This window comes from Danio rerio, chromosome 9, assembly GCF_052040795.2.
Source record: "Danio rerio strain M-AB ecotype USA chromosome 9, GRCz13ab, whole genome shotgun sequence".
NCBI classification, from domain to species: domain Eukaryota; kingdom Metazoa; phylum Chordata; class Actinopteri; order Cypriniformes; family Danionidae; genus Danio; species Danio rerio.
In genome coordinates this window covers 30526197-30551076 of record NC_141029.1, presented here as the reverse complement: position 1 = coordinate 30551076, position 24880 = coordinate 30526197, and the positions used below count along the sequence as shown (strand labels likewise).

At 33.3% G+C, this 24880-nt stretch overlaps 2 protein-coding genes and 1 long non-coding RNA gene across 8 annotated transcripts; 2 read left to right on the top strand and 1 right to left on the bottom strand.

Annotated features, from left to right (window-relative positions):
- Positions 1-3068, bottom strand: zgc:162396. Of its 2 annotated transcripts, none has more exons than XM_087266552.1 (6): positions 2816-3068; positions 2057-2217; positions 1298-1506; positions 1015-1115; positions 509-646; positions 1-361 (listed from the first exon to the last, which is right to left on the bottom strand). In XM_087266552.1, the coding sequence occupies exons 2-6, from the start codon at positions 2118-2120 to the stop codon at positions 271-273; spliced, it is 603 nt and encodes a 200-aa protein (XP_087122678.1). In that variant the 5' UTR covers positions 2121-2217; positions 2816-3068; the 3' UTR covers positions 1-270. The 2 variants fall into 2 exon arrangements, with proteins under 2 accessions (XP_087122678.1, NP_001038247.2); NM_001044782.2 differs by having other exon boundaries at positions 3-361; positions 1298-1511; positions 2816-3054.
- LOC100537744 (uncharacterized) lies at positions 1365-19734 on the top strand. Of its 4 annotated transcripts, none has more exons than XR_015499502.1 (17): positions 1365-1533; positions 4936-4974; positions 5348-5584; positions 5832-6173; positions 6749-7114; positions 7272-7379; positions 8602-8691; positions 8763-8791; positions 8883-8924; positions 13903-13941; positions 14056-14292; positions 14438-14717; positions 15057-15380; positions 17578-17673; positions 18055-18120; positions 19234-19308; positions 19542-19734. XR_015499502.1 is itself a non-coding variant. In XM_087267991.1 (9 exons), the coding sequence occupies exons 1-9, from the start codon at positions 4487-4489 to the stop codon at positions 8931-8933; spliced, it is 1323 nt and encodes a 440-aa protein (XP_087124117.1). In that variant the 5' UTR covers positions 3713-4486; the 3' UTR covers positions 8934-9089. The 4 variants fall into 4 exon arrangements, 1 of the variants encoding a protein (XP_087124117.1); XR_015499501.1 differs by lacking the exon at positions 1365-1533 and adding an exon at positions 3713-4547; XR_015499500.1 differs by lacking the exon at positions 1365-1533 and adding an exon at positions 3713-4547 and having other exon boundaries at positions 14438-14770.
- Positions 13040-19734, top strand: LOC101884718 (uncharacterized). Of its 2 annotated transcripts, XR_015499504.1 has the most exons (9): positions 13040-13204; positions 13903-13941; positions 14056-14292; positions 14438-14770; positions 15057-15380; positions 17578-17673; positions 18055-18120; positions 19234-19308; positions 19542-19734. It is a non-coding gene; the product is annotated as an uncharacterized LOC101884718 (long non-coding RNA). The 2 variants fall into 2 exon arrangements; XR_015499503.1 differs by lacking the exon at positions 19542-19734 and having other exon boundaries at positions 13043-13204; positions 19234-19335.
- Positions 19735-24880: the final 5146 nt, after the last annotated feature.

The following is a 24880-nucleotide window of genomic DNA, read 5'->3' as shown; positions in this document are numbered from 1 at the left end:
TAAGAAAAACAGATTTTATTGTTTAGCCTACATTACAATTAATGTAAGTATTCTGTACAGTAAATGATTTTGAATGAACATTAGGATAGTGCAAATACTCAGTGGTTGTAATCTGAATTTTTAATGTGAAATCATGAAAAATACAGGCTTTGTTCACTCACAAATTTGCTAACTTGATTAACAAAGCAAAATTAAACATTCTTAACCACAGTGGCTGAACACCTGTAATTACAGTAAAAGAGAGGTGTATCATGTGATTTGAATCATGTATCACTCAGGTTTACATGCAAGCACACAGTAATACTCCCACATAAAGTCAACTTTAGCATCTGTTGAAGTTGCTTTTATCTCTTCCAGAATTCTGAAACAGAGTAAGTCATAAACAGATCAATATTGTGTATAATATACACATGATCCTAACCCAACGTCTTCTCAAGAAGACACTTGTTATATATATTTTTGTTCCAATCCACCACTGTTGCATGCCAGTAAAAGAAAATGTAATTACCGTGATGCTGTTTTCTCCAACAGTGCAGTTGCAGCCTTTGGATTGGCTCTTAGATATGCTTGGTACATGGAAAACGTCTGAAAAAAGCCAAGTATGTTCTTGACGCTCAGCTGTTCCTTTATGGGAATAGTTTCAATCCTTAAATGACACAATAGAATATAATTAAAAATATTAGACTCATTTTTTATCAAAGATTATTTAATGGTCAACCCACTTTTTGTCTCCAGACTTGAAAATGAGATTTGATAGATGCAGGTGATATGTAGTTTGTTAAGATAAATTCAGGTTTAGACCAAGAATAAATAAATAAGCAATAGAATAGGAGCTGTCTGTTGGACAGCAACTTAAAGGGTTAAAACAAAATGTGTGAAATGTAATTTGTTAATGATTAAATACAACACATACTCAAATAAATCTATAGAAAATTAAATGTGACAAGCATATTTCTGTACAGGCTTATTGACACCAAATTAATTATTCACCAAGTGTGTTGTGCACTGGTTTACCTCTCTTTATCTGGAAAGGGTATGACTTCAAACAGGTCCTTTAGCTTAGTACTAGCCCCAGTTACCTTAGTGCTTGTGTAGGGCTGAAGTTCTTGCTTCAGCTATTAGAATAAATTAATGTGAGATAGCAGTTATAACCACTCTGAGCACATATCAGATAGACATGCATTCAGTAATATGAAGGTTTTGTATTCACATATTAAACAGTTTTATTTTTTAATCATTATTAAACATGTTCATGTATATATTTTTATTTAATTTATATATATCTACATATACATACTTCCTCATATATGATATTAAGTTGATCTCCACAGGACTCATGGTGTATTTTCATACTGTCATTATAGCCAAAGAGAGCCAAGCATCCATGAGGTTTCAGGACACGCTGGGCCTCCTTGACGAAACGTTCAGCATCAAACCAATGAGCAGCAGACGCAGCTGTCAGCAGATCCACTGAAGCATCTGGGAAGGGAAGCTCCTCTGCTGTGCCTACTCTGTCCATTAATAAATATAATAGTGAGTAGACAAGAGTAATCTGTTCGCACTATAATACACAATCACATTTTGTTTTCTATTTTCAAGATAAGTATTAAAGTATGCTATTTCATAAGCTTTACATAAGCATTCCTTCAGCTATGCATAAACAACAACACATGGTGCTAAAAACACCAAGGAGTTTTGAAAACTACTCAGTGTCAAAGACTGTATGTACCTTGATAATTAAACTACTGTAACAGAAGACTATAATTAAAATAAAAATAATATTGTTTACACATGATGTTGGTGAATTGCAGAGCTTGTGCAAACATTTCCGAATAACTATGATCAAATGCTTTCTTATTTGTTGTTTTCATACCACTGTCATTTTTTGTTGATTCATTTTTTTAGCATGGGCAACAGTTAGATGTTCAACAGCGTATCGTTGCAAAGGCATTCTTTTTGTATTTTAATCTATAATCAACTAACGTAAATTACCTTTACCAAATATCAAGGGCTACTAAATTGTATTTATTTAAGAGTAGAAGCATGCACTACTGACCTGTAGGTGAGATTAGGGAAGCCCTGCACTGCTCTCGCCTCCTCCACCTGTGATTCACTGACATCAATGCCCACCACCTGCTGAAAGTATGGTGTCAGAGGGCGAGAGGTTTGCCCTGTCCCGCAGCCTAAATCCACAGCCAGCTGATGGGGCTTTCCTTTCTGTGAAAATTGTTTTAATCAATGAATATTATATTTGAGACAATTTAAAAGATCAAATGTAAATTACTTAAGTAAAAATGTTCCGTTAACTCTAGTTTAATTCTGTTAAACTAGAATTACTGAAATGAAAACGACTGTAAGAAAAAAAAAACATTAATGAAGCGAAAATGTACAGCAAAAAAAAAATAATAATAATAATAAATAACTATTTAAAATATGCAAAACTATAAATCTTTGCTTGAGGGCACTTAAGTCAATTTTTTTATTTTAAGATGAACTATCCCTTCAAAAAAAAAAAAAAACACCACATTCTTTTCAAGAATTAAAGCAACTTTAAAATTGTAATAATTAACGTTAATTATTAAATTAATGTCATCGTTAGGATGGGTCGAAGAATGTTTATTATCAAAAGCACAAGAATTATTATAATTATTAATGTAAATTAAGTTTAGCCCTATTATTTTACCAAGATGCATAACATGTAGATTATTTAACTATATAATGTAGGCGATTCATATTTTGGAAGGGCCTTAATAAACGTACTGATTCAGCTGTCGTGCACACAAAACCTCGAACAAAACCTCGCGGCTGATCTTACCTTTTTGTCCAGATACTGAAGAATAAGCTCCTTCAGCTCATCCGGTGGTGCGAATCGATATTGTTGATAGAGGGAGGCATGTTGTTTCTCTTCAAACATTCGTTCAGTCATTTTTCTTTAACGGCAAGTCTTTAGACGAACATTCAGAGTAAAGTTAATTCTGCACTTCTGCAGAGTTAATTATTACTGGATACTGAAGAGGCGAAACACGAATACGAGTTCATGTCAAATGGGTGGGAACAAAACGACTGCTAAGTCATGGTTTTGGTCATAATCGAGAATGACGTGGGTAGGTGGCTTAAGCTATTCTGAATAGCATACTACAGTACTACCCCATACTACTACTACTTCTGTCGTGCAGTATAACAATACAGTAGGCGTTTCAAGAGTCGATTCATTTACGTTGTAGTTAATGTTCATGCGAATCGTTTCTTTAGATTTGTCCGTTTACAGACAGACGTATGTCACTTCATCAACGCTGCTCTCTGAAGAGACTCGGGCATCCACTGGGCAAAGTTATTAAACAACAAAATATGAACTGTAATAAGATTTGCAGTTACGGAAGTCGCCATATTTTATGTTTACTTTTCCCAGTGTCATTCACGAGTTGTCGCGAGAGTTCAAAACGTTTTTTTTATTGCATATTATTTTACTTTTTTTACTACCATAATTCAGTTTAAATAGTCTCGTTTGACGTTTTTATTTTCATTCACTGTTTGTGAAATTAAAGTGGGAAGCTACTTGTTTTTTTACGCTAACGTTACATGTGTTTTTTATGATGGTGAAATAAAACAAATATAAAACAAACCGTTTGTTCAGAATGAAAATACCTTCATGCACTTGAGTATAATATGTTGTAAAAAAATGTTAAAACGTTTTTTTTTTTTTTTCAAGTAGGTCGCGCAATAAAACATACTTTTTTCTTGTTGAAACATAGCCAGCAGAGGGCAGTATTTACACATTTTTAGCCCTTTATAACACAAAATAGATCCAAATTAATCCCCAGGAATCATACATTCGTACAATGTTAAAAAAAATAAATCGACCAAACAACTTCCATATGATAAAAAAAGTCTATATACATGAATGAATAAATTAAAATAGATAAATGCATTTAATCCGTACATACAGGGGCGGATTTAGTGATTTGGGAGCCCTAAGCAATTCTAGCCCTGCAAGTGTGAAGAAAAAACACAATGAGACATTTAAAAGACACAAACATAACTGTGATCTTACTTAATCTAAGTTTAACTTTGCTATGTGAAATGTTTTATGTGCCATTTTCAGTTAATCTGTTTTCAAATATAAAATGATGCTGCTGATAAATACCTTATCTTAAGCAAATAGTCTACAATGTCAGTACTGTATGTTGTGTTTAACATCTGTCTTGATTATTAAAAGCATTCATTTATTCATTCATTTCCTTTTCGGCTTAATCCCTTTTAAAAACATTACAGTATATACTTGTAATAAATAGATATTTCAGTAGATGCAGTCATTCAAAAATTATATAATTGTAAATTTGCACATCATTGTTTCAAAACACGTTTCCTCTTTGCAAGAAAAGCTAACACACTTGTGTCCATCTTTTTAAAAAAAGAAGAAAGGAAAATATATTTTTTACTTCCTCTTTCTCTGCACTTCCTCTTTCTAAAAAAGACAGAAAACACCATGTACTTCACAATTTTGATATTAATGTTTTTAAGTGGATTTTGTTACAGCTCTCAACTAGGTGAGTGTTACTAACCAGATTCTAAATAAACAATATTTATTTTCTTAATTTTGTATTATTTTACTGATTAGTGGGTGTATTCTGTCTGTAAACTGAGGTATGGTTAGCTACAGGAAAATCTGAGTTATCTAAACCAGAACATTTAACTTTAACAATGCTCCGTGCTTTAATTAGATTTTTGATTTGCTGTACATAAATCTAGCCAGATTACTGCAATATTTATTTTTAAATGAACATTTTATATGGAAACAACAATCATGCCAGTACTGTAAATGTCACTGATTAATCCAAACCAACCACCAAAATAACAATTTTAATCTTTCATCAGTCAGTTGCTGTAATAATTCAATATACTGTACTTTCTAATAGTTTTTTTTAACCAATACAGTGTATCTACCAAGGCAAGCAGTCAAGACCAAAGATGAAGGTTGATTAAGTTTTTTCTTTCTACTGTAATATTGTATCTATTTATAAAACAAAAAATATATATTTGTGTGTATGTGTGTTTGTGTGTGTGCGCGCGCATGCATGTGTCTGTTTATCCTAATGCTTAGAAAGGCTGATAAATACAAAATGTATTTGTGCAAAGTCCTCAGCTAATTTACTTGGTGTGTTTGGATTTTGTTCAGCAAGGTTTGATGTTGAACTGTTAAAACTAATTGTTTTTCATATAAAGAATTTACATCAGTTCAAAGTGTTCTGATAAAATAATAAAAACAATAATATCACTTTTCATTATTTTAAATGTAATAAAGTTTTATACAATTTCTCATTGTTGGTTTTATTTCATTTCTCTAAAGTCTCTCCTGGCTCTGATGTGTGTTTGCGCTGTGATGTCTCTCTTCTGTCTGAATTCTCAACACTGCAGTGGACAAAAGAAGGAAAACCAACATCCAACACGACTCTGATATACAACAACTCTGCCTACATCATCTTACACACAGCAGATGAACACAATACAGGCGAATATTACTGCCGACTGAATAAAGATGGAAAAATACAAACTATTACAAATCACACGCTTACTGTCAAAACACGTAAATATTCTTTTTTGTAGTATGACTAAATAATAATATTCTTTCATGTTTTTGTGTTTCCACTCCCATATTTTCCATAAAAATTCTGTAATTTATTTGAATAATATTATTTAATATTATTATTAAATATATTGTATTATTAAGTATATTATTTAAATAATATATTATTAAATAATATTTTATATTATTAAAATAATAACAAATATTTATGTACAAAAATTGACCAAGTTGCTTATTTTCTTTACAGATTCATATAATGGAAACGTTAAGACAAATAAATCTATTTATAGAGAAAGCTCCAGCAAACGTGATGTATCACTGATCTGCAAGACTAACAACAATAACTATGACAGCTGGAGGTGGACGTGGGAGAAGAGACCTAATTCACAGATTGATCTAATAACTGTTAAAAAAGGAGGAAAAGTTGAAGTTAAAGGACCAATTAAACCAGGAAGATTTTCTTCAACCACATACAACAGTCAAGCTTTTACCTTTCACATCTCACCTGTCCTCTACAACTATAGTGGCACGTACAGGTGCATTACAGAAACTACCATCTACACAACCACAATACTACACACCATCAGAGGTATATATGTTTTTGTCAACATTTTTAATTGAGATCGTAAAAGGAATACAGTTTAAATTTGAAGAGATAGCACATGATAATACAAGGAATGAGCCTAACAGGAATGAAAGAACATTCATTGTATACTGCACATTTAAATGATTTAACAAATGTTTATTTTTATAGTTAAAAAAAAAATTGTTATTCCCATTAAAAGAAATCACCTCATCAAGCGGGCGAGGCAGTCGCGCAGTAGGTAGTGCTGTCGCCTCACAGCAAGAAGGTCGCTGGGTCGCTGGTTCGAACCTCGGCTCAGTTGGTGTTTCTGTGTGGAGTTTGCATGTTCTCCCTGCATTCGCGTGGGTTTCCTCCGGGTGCTCCGGTTTCCAGTTTTGTATGAGTGTGTGTGTGGATGTTTCCTAGAGATGGGTTGCGGCTGGAAGGGCATCCGCTGCGTAAAAACTTGCTGGATAAGTTGGCGGTTCATTCCACTGCGGCGACCCCTGATTAAAAAAGGCACTAAGCCGACAAGAAAATGATTGAATGACCTCATCAAGCATTCTACACTTTACTTTCTCTCGTTGTTTTATGTGCAGTGTCAGTAGAGCCCCCTGGTGGTGTGTTGAGGAGTCAGTCTGTGCTTCTCACTTGTGAGCTTTCTGAAGTGACTGAATCCGTGACGCTGGTTTGGCTCAGGATGGAGAGAAAACGAGGAGTGCTGGAAAAACAGAACAGGATAACTGAGAAAAACAACAAGTTACAACTCAGAGTGAATCTGTCCAGCTTTAAAACAGAGCCGCTGCACTGGCAGTGTGCAGTTTTTACAGAGAATCAGCTCAGAGCCCTGGCGCCTGTAATACTCAACTTTACCTCAGAAATTACCAATGCTCCAACAATATCAACAAAAATCATAACTGTATCAAACCAAAGATCAACAGATAACGTAACTGCAACAAACCAAGGTAAAACATTAATATACAGCATTTTTCAACTTCTAAGAATATTTTCAACATTTGATTATCTAAATGTTAAATGTGAGACACTAATACAGTGGTTTGTTGCTGTGTAAAAATGACACTGGTCAATTTTGGTGTAATTATCATCATGTTTGTACTGTAGACACAGAGGACAGTGGTCTGAAGATGGTGATCATCGTATTTTGTGCTGTTACTGTCAGTGTGCTGATTCTGCTCTCTCTTCTAGTCTTTAAATGTCTAAAAAACACAGGTAAGCTTATCTCAGATATAGACAGCAAGTTGAAAATGGTTCATTATGACAAATTTTTCAAATTTTGTTGGCTGCAGTGAAATGTGAAATTAAACATATTGGTACACGTTTTTTTACTTTTTTTCACAGTGTAATATATAAACATTTATTTGTTTGTTTGTTTTTACATTTTTTTTATTCACAAATGAGCTGAGTTGAAATGCAAACATCCCTCTAGGTGGGCCACACTGTATAACATCTAAAGCGTACATTATAAAATGACCATATAACAGCTTAAAATGTTATCTGATTGAATAAAAATGTATAAAAGAAAAACTTAAACGTTTTCTTAAAATAAAATTGATATTTAAAAAATTAAAAACGTTTTTGGAGATTTTAGAAATGAACTAAATTTGGAGTACAAAGTGCAGGTCAATGTGGACAAATAGATAAAGAAACACATTCTGAACAAATGATACTGGTAATGCAACAGAACTGCATTGTTCTAGTAAAAGTGAGGCAGTGTTGTAAAAAAAAAAAAAAAAAAAAAATATATATATATATATATATATATATATATATATATATATATATATATAGTTGAAGTCAAAATTATTAGCCCCCTTTTGATTTATTTATTTTTTTGTTCTCTTTTAAATATTTCCCAAATTATGTTTAACAGATCAAGGGCATTTTTACAGTATGTCTGATAGTGTTTTTTTATTCTGGAGAAAGTCTTATTTGTTTTATTTCGGTTAGAATAAAAACAGTTTTTAATTTTTTAAAAACCATTTTTGGGACCAAATTATTAGCCCCTTTAAGCTAATTTTTTTTCGATAGTGTACAGAACAAACCATCGTTATAGAATAACTTGCCTAATTACCCTAACTTGCCTAGTTCACCTTATTAACCTAGTTAAACCTTTAAATGTCACTTTAAGCTGTATAGAAGTGTTTTGAAAAATATCAAGTAAAATATTATTTACTGTCATCATGGCAAAAATACAATAAATCCGTTATTAGAAATATGTTTTTTAAACTATTATGCTTAGAAATGTGCTGAAACAATCTTCCCTCCATTAAACAGAAATTGGAGAAAAAATAAACAGAAAATATATATAGTGTTACTAGTAACCAGTAAGTAGCATTATTTTTGTTAAACTTGCATGTGTGGAAGTGTTTAAACCATGTGTGCCATGTAACCATATAAATTTCTTTCGCTCACACCTAGTGTAATGTTTCAGTTGATGTAGATACAGGCAGTGGATTCAAATCACAAGATGACGATGACAACATCCATTATGCTTCAGTGACAGTAGCAGCATCTAATCAGGGTAAACCAAATAAAAACTCTATCAGTTGAGAAATCCATGTTGAATATATGACTGTAATATTTTTTTTCCAGGAGCTGACAGATGTCATGCAAGTTCAGAGGTCAGCAATGAAACACTTTTTGTTAGAAATATGCCAGAATGTCATTCTGATTTGAGTGTTCAATTCCAATTTTATGTCTCAATATTTACAGGTGTTGGACAATAATGCGGGGGTCATCTACTCAGCTATTAAAGTACAGTGAGCTTTTTTTAAGCAAAACTTTACATCTTTTTTTATTCATATTGTTTTTTTTCATTATTGAATAGAGTTTATTATTGAATGTAAGGATCAAAATATTTTTAATAAAAAATAGCATGTTCTTTTTTCCATTGTAACATAATAAAAGACTAATGAACCATGTGATCTTTGGGTTTAATTTGCATGAGAAGCACAGATGCCACACGCACACATGCACACACACAATCTCTGGGTATAATCTGATCAACATACATTACAGAAGGAAACCTGTGTGTGGTTTTATGACACACAACTGTGTTAAATATAGCACAGTATTTCCTGTAATGAAAAAGCTAAGAAAAAAGTCAACTTACCAAAAGTCTAAAAATTTAGAATTTTTTTTCTTTTAAATATATAAAAATATTTAAATAAAAGCATTTCAAATAATAAAATATCCAAAAAAAGGAAATGCTAAATTATTACATTGCTATGTGCTTTACAGCCTAAATGTATATTATTTTGAGATGTGTAAAGTCACAGACATTTAGCTGTGTAGTGGAAAAAATTGTTAATAATAATTATTTTTAATAATATATTTTTCATTGTAATTTAATCACCTCATTGATGCATTCATTCACAAACCATTCAGTATTTTTAAGTAAATTTAATACATTCCTTCAGGAAGAATGTATTAAATTGATTAAAAAATGGGAATAAAAATATTTGTAATGTTAATCAAAATCAGAATGAGCTTTATTCAACAATTGTGCGCAAACACACAAGGAACTCAGGGTACATACATACATACAGGTATCAACACATGAACACAGAAGGGCATTTAAATAAGTGAAAAATAATAATAAAAATATATTTACACACTTTTTTATAAATATACAATAAAATGTTTCTTACACATCAAATATGAAGCATATTAGATTGATTTTATGCAGGATCGTGTGAAACTGAAGAGAGCCCTCAATATCAGTAAATTAATTCATTAATTTTATTTTCGGCTTTAGTCCTTGTATTAATCTGGGGTCGCCACAGCGGAATAAACTGCCAACTCATACAGCACGTTTTTACACCCTTCCAGCCGCAACCCATCTCTGGGAAACATCCATACACACTCGTTCACACTCATACACTATGAACAATTTAGCCTACCCAATTCACCTGTACTGCATGTCTTGGGACTGTGGGGGAAATTGGAGCACCCAGGGGAAACCCAAGTGAACGCAGGGAGATTAGGCAAACTCCACACAGAAACGCCAACTGACCCAGCCGAGGCCTGAACCAGCAACCTTTTTGCAGGCAGGCGACACCACTACCTACTGCGCCACTGCGTCGCCAGATCAGTAAATTCAGTTTAGTAAACCCTTACTCTTCTCTGATGATGAGCTACATGAGCGAATATATTATGTATATACAGCTGCTTAAACCAACACATAGAAATAAGATTTTAAAAGACTTGTATTCATGTGTACATAATTCAAATAGAAACACAGGAAAATAAAATTGTACTTTAGTACAGAACTTTTATGCATGTACATTTTATCTAAAATGTTCACAGACAAATTTCTTAGTAATGCACTGCTCAGGTAAAGTTAGAAAAATAAAGTGAATATTTCCTGTTTGAATTCTGTGCAATATTTGCTTGAATGAAGAATCATGTATTTTAAAAATATTATTTGAATAAGTAAATCTGTTTAATAAATCTTTTGTTTAAATGTACCAAAATACATTGCCTATATTCACTGAGAAATGTATAAAAATATATATTTTCAAAATGGGCTGTACTCAATTATGCTGAGCATTTTTTTTGAAACTGGTAATATACTGTAATTGTGCTAATAGACTAGCTGCTTGTGTGTCTCTTATTTGAAATGGTTGTTTCCTTCAGAAAGAAAGAAAACCAACGTCCAACAGCACACTGATATACAACAATTCTGTCTAAATCATCTTACACAGTAAACAAACACAATATAGGGGTATATTAGTGCAGACTGACTGAAGACGGAGGAATACAAACTGTTAGAAATGAATGTAAAAAGTATGCATACATTTGGTATGCCTAGAGAATAATAATGTAATAATCCTAATCTAGTTTAGGATTAATTATGTATTAAGTTGAATTGAAAATTATTATCCCTCTGATAATAATTATGTTGAATGAAAATGACATTTATTTTTTAAAGTTTCAAATTTAGAAGTACTAACCATGATGTATTAAATGAAATTCACCAGGTTACCTTGTGTCTTTCCAGACTGATATAATGTAGCACACAAACCTAATACGCACTGTCAGAGGTATTAAACATTTACTCACATATGTTTTTATCTACATTTTGTATTCCATTACTTAAATAGCCGTTTTAGCTTCAGTGCTTGAGAGGACACAGTCATTCAGTGACTATTAACAGAAAAGCTAACATTTCTTACCTCAACTTTAATGTATATGTGTTAGTTAATTAATTCTTATGTTACTTTAGTTTTATCCAGTAGGCTCTTTTATTCAAACAGATGGAAAATATACCACTTTATTTTGATCATAAGACATCATAAGCAGTGCCGTTTCGTTTGTTTGTTCAGTCATGTTGTTGACTGAAGATCAGAGCTTCACATGCATGTATATTTTCTGGATTAACCTAAATGATTTACGATTATTGGATTTGTCATTTTTTTGTCAACCACTATTTACAAATTAGTTACAAAATTGCCTCAAATCAACCGCATTGTCTTGTGTGTGTGTGTGTGTGTGTGTGTGTGTGTGTGTGTGTGTATGTGTGTGATTGTGATTGTTTTCCCATATTTAAAACCAGTCATGCAAGTTTAGAGGTTAGCTATGCAACATTACATCATAAACCTTTCAGATTGTTTTTTTGATTTGCTAATGTTTCAAGTCAATCACATACAGTATAAATACACATTTATCTGAAAATCTCAGATAGACGACTGCAGTTCTACAATCATCTACACATGCAGCCCGCACAGTTAAGTTTGGCAATGGAAACTCTTCAGCAGAACATTTAATGATTTACTATTAAATAGATTCAAAAACATCAAATGAATGAATGAAAGCTTTATTTTAGTACAAGAATCAGTTATAGCTGATCAATCTTGTTTGCTCATGTAAGACAATTTCTGTTTAACAGTGAGAAGATTTTTTCAACACATTTCTAAATAGAATAGTTTTAATAACTAATTTCTAATAACTAATTTATTTTATCTTTGCCATGATGACAGTAAATAATATTTTACTAGATATTTTTCAAGACACCTCTATACAGCTTAAATTGACATTTTTAAGGCTTAACTAGGTAATTAGGCAAGTTGTTGTATAACAATGATTTGTTCTGTAGACTAAAAATATATAGCTTAAAGGGGCTAATAATTTTACCCTTAAATAGTTTAAAAGGTTAAAAAATACTTTTATTATAGCCAAAATAAAACAAATAAGACTTTCTCCAAAAGAAAAAACTACCACCAGACATTCTGTGAAAATTTCCTTCCTCTTAAACATCATTTAGGAAATGTTAAAAAAAAAACTCAAAGGGGTGCTAATAATTCTGACTTGAACTGTATATTGTGACATAAGTATTTATATTGTTTACATTTTACTGAAAAGTATAAAATCAGTGTAAGAGAATACTTTTGTCTTCAAGATTTGAAGGGCATAACATTCTAAATATTTTATTCACATGCATTTAATGAAACCAAGTTTCAAAACAGATCTTTATTAAAAGTGGTTGTGAGTTTTAATCAAACTTTAGATCTTTATTCGTGCGCCTGAGTGAAACCTCAAGATCACTTCAACTTAGCGAATCATTTCCTGCTAAATGTGCAAAACACACAGTCTAAATTTAATGTAATATTTTTAAACATTTCATTTAGGTAAGATAACCAAAAAATAATCAAAGCAGTTTGAACCAATACCTGTGCATGCAGAACATTTAATAAAATACAATTATTTTATTCTCACCTTGTTGACTTTGTGGAATGTTTGTTTACTTGTAATTTAACATTGTAACACATTGCAGAACATATTAGTAGTAACCGAGTACAGTATCTTTCAGAACGGATGTTTTCTGTAAAACTCTTTTGGTGACTGATCTTTTCTATGACAGACAGATATCTGAATATTGTACCGCCCAGTAAAAGCTGCTGGCTAGTTCTTTCTTTAAACTCTTCAGACTACATCAGTTTACACGAGGCAGTGGGGGGAAAAAATCATGTCAGTTATATTTTTTAAAACCTTTATTTTGATCTGTGGATTTGGTTCTAAATTTCAAGCTGTTGGTGAGTCTGACATTAACCAACTTTAATAATTTTAAAATGAACAACAATCTTGTCTTTGTACAGAAAACCTTGTCATGTGTACAGTGCAATAATCTGTAGATTACAGCATTCCTGGCATTACATTCAAACTGAAAATCTATTTAAAGATAACAGTTTCACTGAAAACAAATGTAAAGTTTTTTTTTTTTTTTTAAACAATTGGTCAGAAGTGTTCCTCAGGCACTTAAGTCTGAAGTAAAATATTATACGACAGCAGATTAAACATGACTACATCAATAAATAGCAAACCAAATGGTTACACTTTGTTTTGATTATCCGTTTGTTGAATTTGTTAAAGTGCATCTACATGTCAACTAATTATTATTAGATTATAAGTAGACTGTGAGGTTGGGGTTAGGGTTAGTGTAAGTTGACATGTACTTTAAAAGTTTCTTATAGTCAGTTAAATGTCTGTTAAAGGAGCTTATCAACAGATATTAAGCAGACAGAAATAGATCATCAAAATAAAGTGTTACCAACCAATTTTATAAAAACTGTGTATTTATAAGGGATACAGTATAAAGCCTCTGTTTGTTTAAATGTTCAGGAAATGCTGATAAATACAAAATGTATTTTTGCAAAGTCCTCTGCTAATTTCTGGAGTTTTGTTCAGCAAGGTTTGTGGTTTGTAATTGTTAAAACTTGTTTTTCATACACAGAATTTCCATTAAGTCAAACTGTTCAGTCCCCAAAAGAAGGTAAGTTTAATTTCATCAGAGCAAAAAATAATAAAAACAACAATATCAATTTTCATCATTTTAAATGTAATAAAGATGCATTTCTCACCCTATTAACATTTCATTCTTTCAAAGTCTCTCCTGGCTCTGATGTGTGTTTGCGCTGTGATGTCTCTCTTCTGTCTGAATCCTCAACACTGCAGTGGACAAAAGAAGGAAAACCAACATCCAACACCACTTTAATATACAACAACTCTGCCTACATCATCTTACACACAGTAGATGAACATGGTACAGGCAAATATAACTGCAGATTGACCGAAGATGGAAGTGTACAAACTATTACAAATCACATGCTTACTGTCAAAACACGTATGTATACATTTAGCAAGCCTAAAAATAACAATCCATAAAAATGTTTCCATAAAGAATATTTTAACCTAAAATATTTAAAATGTTAATGTACTAACAGTGGTGTATTTAATGAAATTCTCTGGGTTACCTACTCTCTTTCCAGACACGCATAGAAACACCAAAAATCATACTATTTACAGACAGAGCTCCAGCAAAAGTGATGTATCACTGATCTGCAAGTCTAGCAAGAAATATGATAGCTGGAGGTGGACGTGGGAGAAGAGACCTAATTCACAGATTGATCTAATGACAGTTGAAAAAGGAGGAAAAGTTCAAGTCAAAGGACCAATTAAACCAGGAAGATTTTCTTCAACCACATACAACAGTCAAGCTTTTACCTTTCACATCTCACCTGTCCTCTTCAACTATAGTGGCACGTACAGGTGCATTACAGAAACTACCATCTACACAACCACAATACTACACACCATCAGAGGTTTTAATCATATTCTTACTTACTTTGTCAACATTTTATACTGTATGGAGCTCTTTAAAGGGATAACTAATTTTCAATTCAACTTAAGCAAATGTACAGTGCAGGCACAATTTAATTAAAAGAACTTGATAGTGAGGCTTATATTCTCACAACATCTTTAGGTCCTTTAATATGTATTTTTGCTTGTTTCTACTGAACAAAATAAATGATTTACATCTGATCTTTGAACATGCAAATCCATTGTTTTATAAATGCATTATGTGCAAAAATCTGCTGTTGATTTCAGTGTCAGTAGAGCCCCCTGGTGTTGTGTCGAGGAATCAGTCTGTGCTTCTCACCTGTGAGCTTTCTGAAGTGACTGAATCAGTGACGCTGGTTTGGCTCAGGATGGAGAGAAACAGAGGAGTGCTGGAACAACAGAAAATGATGACTGAGAAAAACAACAAATTGCATCTCACACTGAATCTCTCCAGCTATCAAACAGAGTCGCTGCACTGGCAGTGTGCAGTTTTTACAGAGAATCAGCTCAGAGCTCTGGCGCCTGTAATAGTCAGCTTTACCTCTAATGCTCCAACAATATCACCAAAAAATTCAACTGCAACAAACCGAGGTAATATCAGTACACAATTCACCTACTTGTATTGACTGGGGTCACTCAAGCACGTCGCTCGCACACACATTTTGGTGGGCTATTTGTGGTTTATAGGGACTATTTGCGTAAAGTAATTTATACAGTAATAATCGCTAGTTCTATGGCCTTACCCCACACATACTCCTAAACCCAATCCTCACAGGAAACTATATTGAATTACATCATGTCCTTGTCAACCACTGTATAAAAAACCCTTGTTGTGATTGTGGTAAAAATGACTAAAATTGAAAAGAAATGTAACAAACAAACAAACAAACAAACAAACAAACAAACAAAACAAAAATATTTTTTGTCAGATAAGTTTTATTGAAGATGCAGATTCAGAAAGAATAGGATTCTCTGTTTTACATATTTTGTCCACATATAACATAGTAACTTTTTTACTTTAAAGTAAAAAAAAAAAAAAAAAACGAAAATCATAAAAAAAAAAAAAAAAACACCTAACAAGCCAACTTGTTACAAAGACCTGCTTGAACAACAGGGTACGATAAAGCATTTTTATTACAAATATGGTATTATTATATTAGGACAAAGCACATGAAAACATTACAGAATTGATGCATTATTCCACAAAGCTTTTTTCAAGGCAACAGATAAAAGGATTCCAATTTTTTTCAAGTTGTTTGAGTTTCACTTCAACACCTTGGAAAGCACTTCAGAAACTTCAAAAATTCCATTCCAATAATTCTGTATCTTAAAACAAAAAATAAAGCTGCGAGTTAGATCCGCATCAAATGAATTACATTCGTCGCAAAGAGGTGAAATATTTAGCAAGATTCTGTCACTTTTTTTTTTGAATAATGTATGAATTATTTTAAACTAAATAAGACAATGTCTAGAATTAATAGAGTATTTATTAATACCCTCCAAACCAGATGGCCACATTTCTTCCAAAGTTTGCACTCACAATTTTTTTCCCACTCTTCTTTAAGACTTTAAGATTTTGGAGAGGGATGCAACATATTGCAGCTGTTCATAAATTATTGGTAATGCTTCTTTACTACCTTTACACCAGTCAAGGCATTTGTCAATGATTGAAAGGGATGTACTTTCCAATGAAGATGGATGGGCATGTGTGTAGTTCCTAATCTGTAAAAAATAATGGAATTTAAAATTTATGTTGGAATTGGTTAAACGAAGCTAGATTTCTATTAGCGAAATGATCCTCTGTGCACCCATTTCCTTTCATTGTGTAAAAGTCCCATCTAATGTTGATGGAATAAATTGTGGATTCTTAGCGATGGGAGTTAGAAGAGAAAGTCACCTTATCTTAAAATGTTGTTTCATCTGTTTGCAGATGCGATGAATATTCAGAATTAAGATATTGCTTTTAAAAATCGAACTTTCTAAAGCTAAAAGCACCTTTTTATAAAAGTCTGTAAAATTAAACCAAATCATTATAAATCAGAAAAATTGACACAAATGAAAGCCTGGTAGTACAAATATAATAATCCAAAAATATAAAACACAATTATGAAAGGGTGAGACCTAATGTGTACATGTACACACAACACGGGTGTGGGAAAAAAGTTATATTTGTCATGTTTTGGGCAATATGACTCCATCTGAAAAGGAATTGGAAATGTCAATGACTTTTCACTCCTGTTCATGTCTTCATAATGCTGTTGAATTGATTCACATATTTAATACATTTCTGTTAAATCCTAAATTTAATGATTTAAAAAAAATATTTGGTTAATTTAAATAAATACCATGCAACGACAATTCTTTTCTTTAAAAAACATTTTTGGCTTTGTTTATTTTTCTTTTTTTTCTAAGAGACACTTTAAAACACATAAAAAGGACATTTGTATTTATTTGTACATTTAAATCTGAAGTCACAAACGTTGAGAAAGTTTGATGAACTTGAGATAATTAAAATAACATTATCTGATGCCTACATTTGAAGACAAAGATGAGTCCAATATATATAATACATTTTGGGGTCACACTAACCCCAAACAGAACAAATGACAACCAAACTAAGCAGAGCATAAAGGATAAATGAAGCATAATATATTTTTTCAGAAGTAAAAAAAAAAAAATTACACCAAGACACAAAGTAATGTTCAAGCCCATCTTCAAGTGATCCAGGTACAAGCCAGCTGAAATAAATGTACACTTTTATGTACTAATGAGGTCTGTTTTCTTTTAGCAAATTACACAAAAATTACAGTATCCACTGTGTTGAGTTTGTTTGGGATTCTGCTTGGAGCTCTTTCGTATTACCTCTACAGAAAACTAACATCAGGTACAAACAAAAGCTGCCACTCACCTTCAGTATACATCTTAAAAAAATAAATAAATCTTATGATTATTTTCATCTTATGTGCATTAACTGTCTGTTCTGTTCATGGCTTTTCTATTCCCCTTTTTCTGTTTAGCTAATCAGTCTGTGCATTTAAGTTTCTACGTTCTCTTAGTTTAGTGTCCGTCTCATTTATGCTGATATACTATGCTGTTGATTGTGTATGTTTATATTAATAGAGTAAATTAGATCCCATTGCCATTTTCTTTGTTTCTTTCTTTCTTTCTTTCTTTCTTTCTTTCTTTCTTTCTTTCTTTCTTTCTTTCTTTCTTTCTTTCTTTCTTTCTTTTACTCAAAGTCTTGTTGTATTTGGAATAATTTCAGTGCAAGCTGATGCTGAGGAATCTGAACCAGTCTATATCAATATCAGTGAAATGAGGAATGACAGAGGTATTTAGATTGATGAAATATATATATATATATATATATATATATATATATATATATATATATATATATATATATATATATTTTATTTTATATAGCAATCGTTTTATATGTGCATTGCTTGCATTTTCATTGAAATGATTTAACTGACAAATATTACCAGTTATACTAAAAAACAAATCAGAACCTAAAAATTGTATATGACAACAAATTTTATGTGTTAGTGTAATTTGGCAAATGGTCTTTTAAATATGTGTACATGCTAATAATAATAATAATAATAATAATAATAATAATAATAATAATAATGATAATAATAATAATAATTCCTTACATTTATATACTCAAAGCGCTTTACACACTGAGGGAGAATCTCCTCTTCCACCAGTGTGTAGCATCCACATGGATGACGAGACGGCAGCCATATTGCGCCAGAGCGCACACCACACACCAGCTGATTGGTGGAGAGGAGACAGAGTGATGAAGCCAATTATGATATGGGGATGGTTAGGAGGCCATGATGGACAGAGGGCAGTGGGCAAATTTGGCCAGAATGCAGGGGTTAAACCTCTACGCTTTTTCGAAGGAAATTCTGGGATTTTTAATGACCACAGAGAGTCAGGACCTCAGTTTAACGTGTCATCTGAAAGACGACACTCACTGTATAAAGTCCCCTTCACATTAGGACCCACACAGACCACAGGTTGAGCTTCACTTGCTGGCCTCACTAACACTACTTCCGGCAGCAAGCTTTCCCCTGTGGTCTCTTATACAGTACTGACCGGGCAGTGCACAGCCCTGCTTAGCTTCAATAGGAGACTATGCGAGAGTTGCAGAGAGCTAACTGCCAGCATACTGTGTAATTTCCTTAAAAAGTACTGGATTGAACAAGTTAACTGGGTTTAGGCAAGGTTTAGGATAATACATTAGATATTACCTATGTAATACTACCCAACGGCTATGTGCATGTGAAACAGAATTTTAAAATAAAGAAACACAAAACGTATAGCTATTCTCATGCAAGCTTTCACATAACGTTTGCATAATGCTGGTGACCTTTGTGAACAAGATTTCTGAAGAAGTTTTATTTTTTTATTTTTCATCCCCTCATTCTAGCAAAGCGCAGAAGTACACTGGGAATCAGAGAAAAAAGCCCTGAAGCATACCATCATACAAGCAGATACAGTCATGGTAAGACCTTTCTTAAGCAGGAATGACATGATGCCATCTCATTTCAACCCCATTTCATAATTGCTGTTTTTTTTTTTTTTTTGCAGAAATAAATGTAAGAAATGAGGTGAGTGTAGATTAGTAAATTAATTAGAGTATATCAATATTTTTTCTTTCAGTGAATGTTGTTGACTAATTGTGCTACGAACAGATTTTTAGCCAATTTTCCCAAGAATATTTTCACTTTTAATTAGTTAAATAATGTCTCAACAGACACCACCGACAGACAGTGTGACCTATGCAACGGTTTATTTCAACAAATCCAGGGTCCGGACTTAAATAGAAGTCAAACATATTAAATTTCTGTCATTCTTTCTTGTAAACTGTTTTCTTTATATACTGTAAACATCAAACTATGGTCTCAGAATAAACAGTTACTTTATCAAACAGCAGATGGTGCTGTCTGATTACATATGAGGACACTAAAGGTGTTGCGTGATGCACAACTCAGTCGTGTCTTTAGTAAACCACTGCAAATATTAATCTGACTGACTGAAAATGGTTGACTGCTACCTTTATTAATATTGCATAACATTTAAACAACTAAACACTCAAATATTAATATGACTTTGCATTTGTTATAATAGTGCAGCTTCATATAGGTGAATGCATTCTGGTGAAACGACCATTTGATGGCACTGTTTGAAAACATATTTGAAATATAATAATAACAATAATAATAATAATAATAATAATAATAATAATAATAATAATAATAATAATAATAATAATAAAAGTGTAAGTACAAAATGCTGTTGCACATTGAAATCTCTCTCTCGCTCTCTCTGTCACTTGTCATCCTTCTGGAATCCACCCAGAAAATGCAACTTCAATGTACTTCAATCTAACACACAAAAATGTGGAGAGAGAAAGAGAGAGAGGAAAAAAAAAACTAGTTTGAATAGGACGTCTTTATGAAGGAGGGATAACGCTTCTCACTAACTCAAGGTTGCTCTGCTTTGTATAAATGCGTGTCTTTATGTAAACGTGGGGGGATTTTAAAACGCTTGTCAAGGTCTGCTAAGTAGAAGCATTGAGTGATGAATTAGAGTATGACAGAATCAAAATGCTCATAAATGATGTTCAGTGAGGAGGCAGATGTTAACAGAATAGGCAGTGTTTAGAAAAAAAATCACAAGGTTAACACGTGCTTGGACTCACATCTTTGTCTTCAAATGTAGGCGTTTGATAATCTTATTTTACGAAGGTTTTGACCACATCATGCAGTAAAGACTTATTACAAGAAAAAACATGAATACGGTCAAGATGGGTAGACTCAAATCCAAAGTCTTACTTTCAACAACTGACAATCACAGCACCTTTTTTAGTTAAGCAAAGCTTTTCTGCTTGACTTAAGCTCCTTCACTTTGAATTAATATGTCCAATTTCATAAAAATCGCTTTATTCTGTCCAACACTCCAAACACTTCAGCTGTTTCTTCATACACACACATGCACAGAAAAAAATAATGAAAACCTATGAGCAACAGTGGTGTAGTGTTTTTTGCATCCACTACTTTAAGAAGTGGTAAACTACTGTACACACTATCTCCTCTCCTAGCTAAACTATACTTTTTTGTTGTGCTGACTGGGCAATACTTGGAGGAATATGTAGACACAAAGCACTATTCACATCAAATGTTATCTTCTGTTGTACATGCTACTTGCAAAATGCCCTGAAATTACACTGCTGTTTATGTTAGACTTGCATAATGTTACATCGGTGTTATAAAATAGGCTACTTTACAACTTCGACCTCAAGAAAGAGAAAAATAGGAATGAGTTAAAAAATAAAAAACGTGCCTTCAAATAAATATAAATGCAAGCTCACATTTAAAATAACAACTGATGCATATATTTAGGGATTTAAGAGAATGTTCAAATGCCAGAATGTGAGAATGTTGATTGTGAGGATGAGGAAGAGTAACATCTACAATATTACCTGTTGGAATATTAAATCAATTTCATGCATGTTCAATAAAAAAGGTCAGGAGAGGGTTTTCTTCAATGTCAAAAATCAGTAATTTGGATACAAATGAATAATTCAATTCACAGAACTTTGGTAATCCCTAATGCAATGCAAGAATTACATTCAGGAGGTGCTCAACAATTTTAATTTTCTGAGTCCAGCTTTTATATGCAGCTGATATTAACAAGTTGAGTTTAGTGGAATTTGTCACTTGTCAATCAGTCCTCCATTGGCTGCACCCATACAAACTTCCTCTTTTTCTACAAATACTCTGCACAACGTTATAAGCATAAGACTTTCTCAATTGCACATATTCTCTGTTCAGTTTTAACACATTTCTGCTCACAGGAAGTTAATTTTAGACAAACAGGTCTTTGCATTTCTATCAGGTTCATCTAGGTCTGCAAAAATGCTTCATTGGTATGCAAAACATATTACACTAAAGAGAAGAAGTTTGGTTAATATCACCTAAAGCAATACAAATACAATTGTTTAATAAAAAGAAAAAGAGACAAAAATAATAAAAAATATATTACTTTTTCCAAACACACGCTATATGTACTCTGTATATGCAGCAGCAAAACCAAGTGTCTTTCTATTTTTTTTTCTTACCTTTTAAAATTATAACTAAATATTATAAGGAGCATTAGTGGTACCAGTCAACCACCGAATATACTAACATTATGACAACTGAGATCTTAAAGTGTGATGTGGAATCATATTCGTAGAGTCTGACAAGCTGCAATTGTTAAGAATTAATAAATTAATGCACAGTGTGAGTCAGGCTTAAAACAAACATATGAATATAACGACAATGAAATTCTACCTTTTCTGAGCTGCTAAAACTGCCAAGTTATAAAAAAAATCATCTTTTTAGTTCAAAAGAGAGAGAAATGTGACAGGAATTTTTTGAAGGAAGTAGAATTTGTTTTGGTCTAAAATGATCATGAAGTAATGAAATATTGACATCTAACTCAAATGTGCATTCTATAAATTTAAGAGTGCAGTGGGTAGCGCTGTCATCTCACAGCAAGAAGGTTGCTGGTTCAAGCCTCAGCTGGGTCAGTTGGCATTTCTGTATGGAGTTTGCATGTTCTCCCCATGTTTGTGTGGGTTTCCTCCAGGTGCTCCGGTCTCCCTTACAGTTCAAAGACATACGCTATAGGTTAATTGGTAAGCTAAATTGTCTGTAGTGTGAATGAGAGTGTATGGCTGTTTTCCAGTGATGGGTTGCAGCTGGAAGGAACTAAGCCAGGACTAAGAAGAAAAAGAAAAAAGAAAATGAATGAAAAAAGAAAATGAAATGAATCAATTAAAGGGTTAGTTCACCCTAAAATGCACTTGCGTGTTATGCTGCAAACTCAAAAAATCCAGACACTTTGATGAGGAAGACAAAACTTTAGTGAACACATTTTTTTTTTTTTTGCACACGGTGTTCTAAAAGTATGATTACAGTTAAACCATTGAAGTCACATAGAATAGCCAATATTTTTGCCTCCATTTCTGCCTCCAATTTTTTCGTCTATGAAGGGTGAGGGAGCTCTCTGATTTCATTTATTCATTCATTAATTTTCCTTCAGCTTAGAGCAGGGTTCATCAAACTTGTTCCTGGAGGGCCGGTGTCCTACAGATTTTAGCTCCAACCCTAATCAAACGCACCTGAGCAAGCTAATCAAGGTCTTATCAAATACACTTGAAACATCCAGGCAGGTGTGCTGAAGCAAGTTGGAGCTAAACCCTGCAGGGACACCGGCCCTCCAGGACCGAGATTGGTGACCCCTGGCTTAGAGGGACTGATTCATCAGTGGTTGCCACAGCAGAATGAACTGCCAACTTATCCAGCATACAGTATGTTTTACACAGCGGATGTCTGTCCAGCTGTGACCCAGTACTGGAAAACATCCATGCACACTCATTTACACACATACTCTACTACATCCATTTTAGTTTATTCAATTCACCTATAGGATATGTCTTTGGAATGTGGGGGAAACCAGAGCACCTGGAGGAAACCCACGCCAAAATGGGGAGAACATGCAAACTCCACACAGAAATGCCAACTGACCAAGCCAGCGCTCGAACCAGCGACCTTCTTGCTGTGATCTAGGTATCTGAGGTTTGGATTGACTTGAGGGTAAGTATTAAGTAACATAATAAAATTTTTTTGGGTGAAATAATCATTTAACATGTATTAAAATCAATAAAAAAAAAATCACAGTTGGCTAAAGTGTAAAACCATTTGATCAGCATTCTTGTAAAAATTCTTTTCAGACAAAAATTTATGTACAAGTTGGTGATGCTGGTGTGGACGGGTGTAGTCATGCTGGTAAGATACCAGTAAAACAGAAACATATATCATTATTACATAATGAAACTAGGGTGTCACAGTGGCACAATCACCTCACAGCAAGAAGGTCACTGGTTCGAGCATCAGCTGGGTCAGTTGGCATTTCTGTGTGGAGTTTGCATGTTCTCCTCGTGTTCGTGTGGGTTTCCTCCGGGTGCTCCGATGTCCCCCAGAGTCCAAAGACATGCGGTATATGTGAATTTAATAAACTGAATTGGTATGTGTGTGAAAGAGTGTGCAGCTGGAAGGGCATCCGCTGCATAAAACATATGCTGGATAAGTTGGTGGTTCATTCCACTGCAGTGACCCCTGATTAATAAAGGGACTAAGCCGAAAAGAAAATAAATGAATGAATGAATGAATAATTAAGCTATAGTTGCCCAAGGGCTTGCTCGTTAAGTTAGTTAAGAATCTTGGAAGCATTACCAACATCCAAAATACAACGTACAGTTATTTTGGAACATAATCTTAAGGTTAATGTGTGTTAGGATGGAATTTAATGATACAATATAAAAAATGATATTCAGAGATTTTTGAAGCAAGTCGGAAATTAGATTCTTAACAGCCGAAAAGGGTTTAGCGGTGCTTTAGCATTTGCAAACGGCTGATAAGGGACGCCTTGGGATGTCTATGGCACCAGATGTCTGTTGTCTGGGTTTCTCACGTGCAGATACATACCTGGGGCATGAATCTTGAGTATGTTGGCGGAAATGTGTCCTTGTGAATCTATTATTCTTTTGTAATAGAACAAGGGTCCTGTCGCTAAATGACTGTTGTTATGGAGAACGAGCCTTTATAGTTGGAGCTTCGCTAATACGCTAATTAACAAGTGCAAAGAGAGCGGAAGACCAGTATGAATACAGAGAACCGAACCTGATCTACGAGTTTAATCAGACACGTTGCAGCATTTTATTGGAGTAAATAAAGTCATGCTGCATTTCATCTGCTTTTTACAGCCACATAATATTTGTACGCCAGCTATATTAGTGCATATATAAAAATTGTGAGTTTCAGGAGGGGAGGGGGGTACAGCATTTCAGCTTGGAGGGCTGGAGTTTAGCTCACTGGCACAGTAAGAGAATGAATGAGAGCACAGGGGATTCTGGGATACGGAGACTCAAGGCTGATGTGTTATGATGGACATGTCGCTGACTCTGACTCACTGAAAATACATTTCCAAGAACAGCACACTCCCATTGGAAGTGAATGAGTCAAATG

Excerpts from the sequence above, each read along its gene's own strand:
- zgc:162396 (NM_001044782.2), bottom strand. The coding sequence starts at position 2,926 with ATGACTGAACGAATGTTTGAAGAGAAACAACATGCCTCCCTCTATCAA. Across the intron at positions 2,218-2,815 it reads TTCAGTATCTGGACAAAAAG|AAAGGAAAGCCCCATCAGCT; the intron begins GTAAGATCAGCC and ends CAATTTTCACAG. Across the intron at positions 1,512-2,056 it reads TTCCCTAATCTCACCTACAG|AGTAGGCACAGCAGAGGAGC; the intron begins GTCAGTAGTGCA and ends ATTAATGGACAG.
- LOC100537744 (XM_087267991.1), top strand. The coding sequence starts at position 4,487 with ATGTACTTCACAATTTTGATATTAATGTTTTTAAGTGGATTTTGTTAC. Across the intron at positions 4,548-4,935 it reads TTGTTACAGCTCTCAACTAG|TGTATCTACCAAGGCAAGCA; the intron begins GTGAGTGTTACT and ends TAACCAATACAG. Across the intron at positions 7,380-8,601 it reads TAAATGTCTAAAAAACACAG|TTGATGTAGATACAGGCAGT; the intron begins GTAAGCTTATCT and ends GTAATGTTTCAG.